Genomic DNA, 11805 nt, shown 5'->3' with positions numbered 1-11805 from the left:
CATCACTGTTGAGGTAGGGCGGGTGGGTGCTCTAACATTTTTTTTTGTTTTAATATGTGTAGATTTCTGAAACTTAAAACATGTTTAACAAGGTAAATTTGTAGAAGGGAATATCGATTTTGCAATTAGGCTCCCCCCTTAATTGAAAAATCCATATTTCTTTGGAAAAATGTACCATTTGAACCATGTTTTAAGTTTTTGTTGTGGAAAGATGGCTATGTATAATAAGAAAAAAAAAGGCAAAATATAAGCCCCACCCACCCACCCCGTCTCAATTCTGATGATTTTTTTATTCGTCGTAAGCCGAAGGGCGGAGCTTAATTGTAAAATCCTTATTTTTCTACGAGAAATGACCATGTGAAATATGTTCTCAAGTAATCGTGCTATACAAAGAAAATTAAAGGTATTAATTAAAAAAGAAAACCAAAAGAGAGGTCCCACCCATCCTTCTCGATCTCAATCGTGATGAATTTTTCATTCTTTGTTAGACCGAGAGGCGGAGCGTAATTTGCAAAAGCGATATTTCGCTGTACAAATTTACCATTTTAAACAAGTTTTAAGTCTCTTATTGGGAAAGTATGGCCACGTATTTTAAGAAAAAAAAAAAGGCAAAATATAAGCTCCGCCCACCCACCCGGTCTCAATTATGATGATTTTTTTTTATTCGTCATGAGCCAAGCTTAACTGCTTAAGAAAAAATTAAAGCCAAAGATTAAACCCCACCTATGTCTGCGCTGATCTAAATACGTACTAATCAAATTTTCATTCGCTGGTAGACCTAGGGGCCGAGCCTAATTGCAAAATCCACAATTTACCATTTTAATCGTGTTAAAGTTTCTAAAAAAAAATGATCACAATTGAGCTAGGGTGAGTAGGCGGGGTTTTATATTTTTCCTTTTTTTCTTAATATACATGTTTTTAATCTCTTGTAAAAAAAATATTTTGCAGTTAAGCTTCGCCTCCCTGGTTCAGGGCGAATAAAAAAATCATCACAATGGAGATAGGGTGGGTGGGCGAGCTTACATTCTCCTTTTTGATTTAATATATGTGTAGGCTTTTTTTCACAATATGAAACTTAAAACAAGTTTAAAATGGAAAATTTGTATAAGGAAATATCGATTTTGTAATTACCATTTTAAACATGTTTTCAATTTCTTGTTAGGGAGAAAAAACAATATATATTAAGAAAAAAAAAAGCAAAACTGCATATAGCACGATTACTTAAGAACATATTTCACGTGGTAATTTCTCGTAGAAAAATAAGGATTTTACAATTAAGCTCCGCCCTTCGGCTTACGGTGAATAAAAAAATCATCAGAATTGAGACGGGGTGGGTGGGCGGGGCTTATATTTTGCCTTTTTTTTTTTTTCTTATTATACATAGCCATCTTTACACAACAAAAAACTTATAAAACATGGTTCAGTTGGATAAACCACCCACTTTTTCTAGTAAAAAATGTGAAATGCAGGAATGGCTCTTTAAACATAGTGTTGAAGTTGACAAAAATTTTTCGAGAAAACAGTTGTGGGATTTAATTAAACCCTTCAGAAACAATAAAAAGAAGATATTTGGTAGACGAGACATTAAGAGAAAGTGATCATGAAGTTCTTAGATTACCTCCGTACCATTATCAATATAATCCAATTGAAATGGCGTGGAGATTTTGTAAGAACTATTACAACAAGCATACCAATTCTCAACCTTCATTAAAAAATAGGGTGGAGAATTTATGGCTTGAGGCGCTTTCTAAATATACTCCAAGCATGTGGCAAAATTTTTGTAAACATTATGAAAAATTTATTTTGGCAGATTGGGAAAAAAATATGGGAAATATTTCGTATGAATCTATACGTTCTTTCATTATTTAGGTGAATCTGATTCAGAATCAGAATTTGAAAATGACGGTGATGATACAGATTTTCATAGCGAAATAATGGAAATGGAGTGAATTGTAGCTTGTCGGGGGGTGATATTTTTACGCATCTTTCGTTCTAAATTTACCAAGGTAGTAAGTGAAAAACTACCTGACGTACAACAAAATAAGTATAATTTTAGTTAGATCATCCACGTTGTTACTTTGCATCAAATTTTAAGGATTTTCATTTTTTTTGTAACTCTTTTTTTGTTTAGTAACGTTCTTATTAATAAGCGTTTAGAAGTACTTAGTAAAAACAAATAAAGAGTACTTACGTAAGCATTAGTAATAGCTATATAGATAAATCATTCAATTTAAGGCCGAAAAAATGTTTCAGAAGAGCTAAACCCATCAAAGCACTAGAGCAAGGTTGTTGTCTTTTACCAACCCTTTTAGAAATCTTAGAAAAGTGAAAAAAGAAGTTGGAAGATATGAAAATAGGCTGGTCACAAAGGTCGAAATTTCCATTTTTAAGAAGAGTGGGCTGGTAGAACGAACTGATGATTGAGAATTAAAGATGAGATGCTAAATGTGGCATGCGACAATAGTCGTCTGCAGAACCCCCATTCATATAAAAACAATGTTTAAGTGAAATTTTAGTGTTTTAAATAGCGCAAAGTTTTATGCTTTCTAAGAAATGGATACCGTTAACTTGGCCATTGCTACTGAAAACTGAAAGTATCGGCAACAATGTTTATATTTCTGGCATATTTTTAACCTTTAATTCAATAAAACATAACCTAACGAAAAAAGTTCAGGGGATTTTTATTCTTCTGCATCGAATACCAACAAACTCACTAGATTTTCATGGCCAACCCTACTACATAAAGATCGTGAACGGATTATGACAGGTAGCCACTTGCAATATTAGTTCTACCACTTCATCGTTTTCTGCTTAAGAACAATTAATTTCACCTAATATTGGTTCTACACTTAAATAGAAAAAGCGTCATACAAGATTCTTCACACATAATTTTGTTACTAAAATATAGAACAACACGACAAATAGTCTAGGATTCTTCATAAATAATATAATAAATATAAAAAATTTTGCGGTTGTTAAAAATATGGCGTATAACTAAAAAAATTAAAAAGATAAATATAAAAATACAAATAAAATGAGGTACAGTGGAATCACTCAATTTCAAGTGGGAATTGTTCAATTTCTTCACACATTGAGTTAAAAGCTGCTGCCCACTGTTCAGCTTGTTCTTCCTGAAACAAAACATTTTTTTTCCCTTTACAATACCACCGATTTTACTTACTTCTTCCTTGCTTCTAACATCTTTCCGTTTCTTCTGATTTGGCAAATCCTTATTGTTACGTAATTTATTCACAATTCCAGTTTTAACTTGCTGTTGCTGCAATAAGAAAATATGAAATTCTAGTTTCACAGACAGGAAATCGCTGCTTAACTCGCATAATCTCTACGCCGAACTCGACCTGCACCCTTTATATTTAAATAAATAGTGAACAAAAACATACCTCAAACTGTTCTTGAGTATCATTGAAGTCTTCAAATAATTTAAGTTGTCCTTTGTCACTTTCAGTGTCACTGTCGTCACTAGCGCTACTCTCTTTATCACTTTCAATAGTGCTATTCCTTTTTTTAATATTGAATTTCTTTTTACGTTGATATTTTTTGTCATGTAAGTTTATAGATACTCTGAAGGGTTTATCATCTTTTTTTAAAATGGGTACGTTTTCTTCATCTTCCTCTTCAACAGAATCAAAACCAAAGTATGCGTCATCTTCATCAATCTTGCGAAAGTTTGTAGATTCTTCTAAACTTTGTACTGATCTTGGTTGCTCCATCAAATTTTCGTTTATTTCACCCAATATCCTGCGTTTCCCAGTATACTGTTTATGAGAAATTCTCTTGTCATTTTTAATAGGACTGAACTGATCATTATCAAACAGACTGACTTTTGTATTTTCCTCGTTTTCCTTGTTTTCATTGTTACATTTAAGATAATCATTAAGTGTGGTTTGCAATAGCGATTTAGTGTTATTTCTTCTGTTTTCTTGTACATTTTCTACTTCAATTTTTGAAGTGTCATTTAATTTATCAACAATGCTATGATCTAACACCATTTCTTGATTTAAATATGGCAACGACGAGGGTTTAATGGCAATAAAATGTGGATTGCGTTTAATATTGATGTCATTGAACCGCCATGGAGTCAGTACGTTATTCAACAAAGTGCTGTTAGCGTTTGGTTGGCCGTCCTTGAACAATTTTGGACTGGCTATACTTAAGTTTAATTCTTTTCTTGGCTTCAACTGAATATTACTAAGAATTTGAACTTTTGGAGATGCAGCACTTTCATTTGTATCTACTACAAAATATTCGTCCTCACTGTCACTGTCAATTGTTGCATTAGATAAATTTAACAAGTCCTTTTCTTGGGATAAATCTTCAACATTGAGAACCCCTTTTTTATTTTTGTTTGACAAATTAACGTTTATTTTTGGAGTCGATGTTAAATTTGTATTACTGACTTGTTGTTTATTTGCAAACTTAATTGCAAAATTTTTGGGACTTGTTAATTTCGTTAAAGTCCCTTTTGTCTTTTCTTGATTAACAACCCTATCAGTTTTAGACTTTAACTGATTATTGTTACTAATTGTGCGATTATTGTGTAACTTTTGTTTTGTCGCTTTTTTCTTTTTATTTGCGTCCGAAAAAATAACTTTCTTTTTCTTTTTCATACTTTTTTCAGCAATATTTTTAAGAATTTCTTGGAATGTTTTATTAAACGGATCTGAGCTTGAATCATCCAATTTTCGTCTTTTCCCTTTTTTGTGTTTTTCAGTGTCTGAGTCAAACTCATACTGATCACCTTTTCTTTTGGTGGGGTTTTTATCGTCAACGTTTTGTTTATAAATGGGTACTTTTACATTTACTTTTTTGTCACATGTTGTTGCTTCTAAACTGCTGTCAGCATACTCAATTGGTTTTCTTGATCTTAGTTTTCTTGATGGCACGGAGGTTTGAGGATGTGTTTTTGGCGACGTTTTCGCATTATTGGAAGGTTTTAAATTTTTTGTAACTGTTTTGTGTCCATTTTTGATCTGTTTTTCACCATTTGCATGAATATGTTTAAAATCTTCCATTGTAACTTGTTTTAATATTACCGTACATCCTTTCAGTTTCTTGTCGGTCAAAGATTTAATTCCAGTCTTCTTTGATTTTGTTTTAGATTCAACTGTGTTTAAACTACTGCCAGTTTGTGCCAACGGTTTTCTGGATGTAATTTTTTTTCTTGAAATAGAATCTTGGCTAACGTTTGCAGGCGCTTTAGAAACTTTTGTAACTGTTACCGGCTTACTTCGCCCAATTTTATTCTCTTTTCCTCTAGTTACTTGGGCAGAACTTTTTGTTTGACCATTTTGTTTTCGTCCTCCAGATTTAATTATCTTGTTATTTTTGACTCCTTCAAGTACTTTTTTGTTTTTTTCATTGATGATGATAGTTTCAGCGTGGCTTTTCTTCTTTTCTTCATTGGGAGCAGCTTTTAGTGAGTTCCTCGGGACAGCGTTTTTCCTATTTGACAAGCGATGAGAACTTTCCTTACTTCGGTTGTTATCGTTGTCACAACAACTGCATCGGGTTGTTTTGGTCTTTCTATTAGCACTTCTTAATGTACGGGGCATTTATAAATCATGAAAGTGAACTGTTAACTTGGTAATTAAAAACAAATCTGCGTAACGAACTGTTAACTGTCAACAAACACAAACAAGCGTCAACTTGCAGATTTGACAACTTAAATCTGGGGATTTTATTTTTTACACCAAGATTAAGTGTCAACGGGGAGATCATGAGAAAGGAGTGCGTTCGGATGCGGCGACCGAGGAGAAATTCGCGGAGTGGCTGACACCTAGCGGTCCTTTTGCCCACTACAGGAAGGGGGAATACAAATTTACATGATGTAAAATTGTGACGTTTAATAAGTACTGGGAAGTTTTGTGTGACATTAAAGATGAGAGCAATACAAAAGACAATATTTTGAGAAAAAAATGGTCCATTGCTATGAAAATTGGAAAACCGATGTCAGCATATTACGTCATCATCCACATTCCAGTCTACGTCAAAATGACAAATATGGCAAATTTGAGGTTATAAGTACGTAAAGCTTGTTTTAGAGCTTGTCACTAGAATGACAGAACTGCCTAAGATTTTATGGCCGAAACTGTACTGGAAGAAATACCGAGTTTACTGTTATCTACTGTATCTGTTGTTTATTTAACAGTTACTAGGAAATTTCTATGGAATGAGAAGTCAATGAAAAATAATAAATACTTTAAAAAATCGAAAAACGAAACAATTTTGCAATTTTTCAATTTTAATCAAAATGAAATTTTGCAAAATCGAATAATTAAAAAATGACAACAATTAAAAATCGAGAAATTGAAAAATCGATAAAACGAAACAATTCTGCAATTTTTTTATATACAATTTTTCAAATTCTCGATTTTTCATTTTTTAATTGTTCAACAAAAGAGACAAATTTATTCAAACCGAAATTTTGAAAAATTAAAAAATTTAAAAATCAGAAAATTGTAACAATGAAACGTCTAAAAATTATAAAATTGAGAAGTTGAAGAATTGAAAAAATAAAGAAAAATTGAAAAAACCGAAAAAATGAGAATCAAAAATTGAAAAAAATAAGAAATTAAACAAGTGGATAATTGAAAAAACAATTGAAAAATCGAAAAATTGTAATATAGAAATCTGAAAACCCTGATTCATGAAAAATCGAGAAATTGAAAAATTGAAAAAACGAAAAACAAAAATTTCTATAAATTTAATAATTAAAAATACAAAAGTTTTTAAATCGCAAAATTCAAAAATTTTAAAATGAAACTTGAAATATCAAAAATTGAAAAATCGAAAAATTCAGAAATTGAATTGGATAATTCGATATAAAGTTTTTCAAATTCTCGACGTTTTTTTCTTCATTTTCTCGATTTGACATTTTTTAATTGTCCAACAAAAGGACAAATTTGTTCAAACCGAAACTTCGAGTTGAATTGAAAAATCAGAAAATTGAGAATTTGAAGAATTGAAAAAATAAAGAAAACTTGAAACAACCGAAAAAATGAGACTTAAAAACTGAAAAATGAAACTTGAAATTTCTAAAAATTTAAAAATTGAAAAATCGAAAAATGATAAAGTTGAGAAATTGAACAATGGGAAAATTGCAATATTGAACCCTGAAAACCCTGATTAATTAAAAATCGAGAAAGTGAAAAATTGAAAACACGAAAAACAAAAACTTCTATAAATTAAATAATCAAAAATACAAAAATTTTAATTTCAAAAACCGAAGATTTTAAAATGAAACTTGAAATATCGAAAAATTGAAAAATCGAAAAATTAAAAAATGAAGAAATTGAATTGGATAATTGAAAAATTGTAATATTGAACCCTGAAAACCCTGATTAATTAAAAATCGAGAAACTGAAAAATCGAAACGAAGCAATTCTGCATTTTTTCGATATAAAATTTTTCAAATATGTATTCGATTTTTAATTTTTCATTTTCTCGATTTTTCATTTTTTAATTATTCAACAAAAGGACAAATTTATTCAAACTGAACTTTTGAAAAACCGGAAAATTGTAACACGAGAACATCAAAAAACAAAACAATTAAGAATCGAGAAATTGAAAAAATCAACAAAAAGAAGCAATTTTGCAGTTTTTCGATGTAAAATTTTCCAAATGCTCAATTTTTAATTCTTTATTTTCTCGATTTTTCATTTTTTAATTGTTCAACAAAAGGACAAATTTATTCAAACCGAAATTTTGAAAAATTTAAAAATCAGAAAATTGTAACATTGAAACGTCTAAAAATTATAAAATTGGAAAATCAAAAAATTTAAACATTGAGAAGTCGAAGAATTGAAAAAATAAAGAAAAATTGAAAAAACCGAAAAAATGAGAATCAAAAATTGAAAAATGAACTTTGATTTGTTTCCCATTTCTCGATTTTTCAGTTTTCCAATTCTTCAATTGTTCAATTTTTCGATTTTTCAGTTTTTGGATTTTAAATGTTTCGATTTTTTTACCTTTCTATTTTTCGACTTTTCGTTTTCCGGATTTTTTCAGTTATTCGATGTTTCAGTTTTGGGATTTTTTGATTTTTCGACTTTTCGAATTCTCGATTTTTCAATTTTTTTATTTTTTCATAATTCGATTTCCCAATATTTTGATTTTTCGATGTTTCTGTTTTTCAATTTTTTGAATTTTTAAATTTTTGATTATGCAGATTTCTTGGATATTATAAATTTTAGATTTTTCGATTTCTCCATGTTTTAGTTTTTAAATGATTTGATTTTTCGGCTTTCGATTTTTGGATTTTCCAATTTTTCGGCATTCCAGGTTTAGGATTTTTCAATTTTTCGGTTCTTCAGGTTTCGATTTTTCAATTTGGATTTTATAAATTTTGGATTTTTCGATTTCTCAATGTCTCGTTCATTTAATTTTTCAGTTTGTCAATTTTTCTATTTTTCGATTTTTCAAATTTTTTTATCTTTTAATTTCTCGATTTACCGGATTTCAATATTACGATTTTTGAATTTTTTAATTCTTTAATTTTTCGATTTTTAAATTTTTCAATTTTTCAAGTTTTCACTCGGCGTTTCCAAAGTTTCGATTTTTCGATGTTTGGATTTCTGGAGTTTTCGGTTTTTCAATTTTTCAACTATTCAATTTTTCCTGTTCTTGATTTTTTGACTTTTCTATTTTTCGACTTTTCGATTTCTCTATATTTTAGTTATTCGATGTTTCAGTTTTGTGATTTTTTTATTATTTTTTAACTTTTCGTTTTCTGGGTCTTTCTGTTTTAGAATTTTTGGAATTTTTAAATTTTCGATTTTTAGATTTCTCGATTTTTAATTTTGTTATTTTAAATTTTTAAAATTTTTCGATTTTTTGATGTTTCAATTCTTCGATTATTGAGATTTTCGATATTTAAAATTTTTGATTTCTCGATTGTTCTCGACTTCTCGGTTTTAGATTTTTCAGTTTTTCAAATTTTCGATTATTGAAATTTTGGATTTTTCGATTTTTTGATGTTTCGATTTATCAATTTTTTTACTTATCGATTTCTCGATTTATCGATCTATTCACGTTTTGATTTCTCTGTTAGGATTTTTGAATTTATATATATGTATATCGAAAAATTTTAAAATTGAAAAATCGAAAAATGAAAAAAATAAGAAATTAAACAACTAAACAAGTGGATAATTGAAAAAACAATTGATAAATCGAAAAATTATAATATAGAAACCTGAAAATCTGAAAAATTGAAAAACGAAGAACAAAAATTTCTATAAATTAAATAATCAAAAATACAAAAAAATTTTAATTTCAAAATTCAAAAATTTTAAAATGAAACTTAAAATATCAAAAATTGAAAAAACGAAATAATGAAAAAATTGAGAAATTGAATTGGATAATTGAAAAATCGAAAAATTGTAATATTGAAACCTGAAAACCCTGATTAATTAAAAATCGAGAAAGTGAAAAATTGCAAAAACCAAAAAAAAAACTTCCATAAATTAAATAATCAAAAATACAAAACTTCTTTTTTTAAAATGAAAACAGGAAATCTAAAAAAAATAAGAAATTGTAAAAAAGAAACATGGAAAAATTGAAAAATTGTAACATCGAAAAGATGAAACACTGAAAAACCGAAAAATTTAAAAACCGAGAAATCCAAGAATTGAAAAAATACAGAAACTGAAAAATCGGATAATTGAAAAGCCAAGAATTGTACACTTGAAAAAATCCTAATAATAATTATTTGAAAAAGTGAAAAATTAAAAATCGGAAAATTTAAAAATAACATTGTAAATCTGAAAAAAAATGAAAACGTAAAATCGAAAATTTGTAACATTAAAACCTGAAAAAATGATAAATTAAAAATTGAGAAATTGAATAATCGGAAAAACGAAAAATTAAAAACAACTTGGAAAATCGAAAAGTTAAAATATCTGCAAATTAAAAAATCGAAAAATACAAAAATTTTACTGAAAAATAAAATTCATTTCAGGTTTTAATTTCTTAATTTTTCAATTTTTCAGTGTTACAATTTTCCGATTTTTAAATACATATTTCGCTTTTTCCATTTTTGACTTTTATAAACTCTTTATTTGTCGATTTTTCAATTAATTAATTTTCAAATTGAAAAATCAAAAAATTTAAAAATTGAGAAGTCGAAGAATTGAAAAAATAAAGAAAAATTGAAAACACCGAAAAAATGAGAATCAAAAATTGAAAAATGAACTTTGATTTTTTCCCATTTCTCGATTTTTCAGTTTTCCAATTCTTCAATTTTTCGATTTTTCAGTTTTTTTATTTTTTAATGTTTCAATTTTTTGATTATTCAGATTTCTCGGATATTATAAATTTTAGATTTTTTGATTTCTCGATTTATCGATCTATTCACGTTTCGATTTCTCCATGTTTTAGTTTTTAAATCATTGGATTTTTCGGCTTTTCAATTTTTGGATTTTGCAATTTTTCGGCATTCCAGGTTTAGGATTTGTCAATTTATATATTTTTCAATTTTTCGATTCTTCAGGTTTCGATTTTTCAATTTGGATTTTATAAATTTTAGATTTTTCGATTTCTCGATTTCTCGTTTATTTGATTTTTCAGTTTGTCAAGTTTTCATTCGGCGTTTCCAAAGTTTCGATTTTTCGATGTTTGGATTTCTGGAATTTTCGGGTTTTAGATTTTTCAGGTTCTTGGTTTTTTGACTTTTCTATTTTTCGACTTTTCGATTTCTCTATATTTCAGTTATTCGATGTTTCAGTTTTGGGATTTTTTTTTGATTTTTTAATTTTCATTTTCTCTGTGTCTCTGTTTTTGAATTTTTGGAATTTTTAAATTTTCGATTTTTAGATTTCTCGATTTTTAATGTTTTTTATTTTAAATTTTTAAAATTTTTCGATTTTTTGATGTTTCAATTCTTCGATTATTGAGATTTTAGATTTTAAATTTTTTGATTTCTTCATTTCTCGATTGTTCTCGACTTCTTGGTTTTAGATTTTTCAGTTTTTCAAGTTTTTGATTTTTAAAATTTTGGATTTTTTAATTTTTCAATTTTTCGATCTATTCATGTTTCGATTTCTCTGTTAGGATTTTTGCATTATATAGAGGTATAAAAATTGAAAAATTATAACATCGAAAAGACGAAACACTCAAAAACCGAAAAATTTAAAAACCGAGAAATCGAAGAACTGAAAAAATACAGAAACTGAAAAATCGGATAATTGAAAAGCCAAGAATTGTACACTTGAAAAAAACCCTAATAATTATTTCAAAAAAGTGAAAAATTAAAAACCGGAAAATTTAAAAATTAAACAATTACAAAATTTAAATACGAACCTGAAAAAATGATAAATTAAAAATTGAGAAATTGAAAAATCAAAAAAACGAAAATTTAAAAACAAATTGGAAAATCGAAAGGTTAAAATAAGTGCAAATTAAAAAATCGAAAAATATAAAAATGTAACTGAAAAATAAAATTTATAATGAAAATCCAAAAACTAGAAAATGGAGAAATCGAAAAATGTAAAAACGAAACACGGAAAAATCGAAAGGACAAACTTATTAAAAGTGAAATTTTAATAAATTAAAAAATCGGAAAATTGTAAAAATGAAAAAGTAAAAAATCAAAAAATTAAAAACTAAAAAATCGAAAAAGAAACATTGAAAAACCGAACAATTTAAAAATTGAGAAATCGAAGAACTGCAAAAATAAAGAAACTCAAAATCGAATAATTAAGAGGTCAACAATTGGAAAAGGAAAAAACAGAAAATTTAAAAAACAGAAAAATCAAACAATTGCAAAATTGAAAAAGCGAAACTTGAAAC

The 11805-nt window shown here is 27.8% G+C and overlaps 1 protein-coding gene across 1 annotated transcript; it reads right to left on the bottom strand.

Annotated features, from left to right (window-relative positions):
• Positions 1 to 2657: 2657 nt before the first annotated feature.
• LOC135136329 (interaptin-like) lies at positions 2658 to 5666 on the bottom strand. Its single transcript, XM_064065557.1, has 3 exons — positions 3402 to 5666; positions 3182 to 3277; positions 2658 to 3131 (listed from the first exon to the last, which is right to left on the bottom strand). The coding sequence occupies exons 1-3, from the start codon at positions 5571 to 5573 to the stop codon at positions 3051 to 3053; spliced, it is 2349 nt and encodes a 782-aa protein (XP_063921627.1). The 5' UTR covers positions 5574 to 5666; the 3' UTR covers positions 2658 to 3050.
• Positions 5667 to 11805: the final 6139 nt, after the last annotated feature.

Source organism: Zophobas morio, unplaced genomic scaffold, assembly GCF_036711695.1.
Source record: "Zophobas morio isolate AGI-343-1 ecotype UQ-CSIRO unplaced genomic scaffold, CSIRO_AGI_Zmor_V1 ptg000026l, whole genome shotgun sequence".
Lineage (NCBI taxonomy): Eukaryota > Metazoa > Arthropoda > Insecta > Coleoptera > Tenebrionidae > Zophobas > Zophobas morio.
This window is presented reverse-complemented; position numbering and strand designations above follow the sequence as displayed.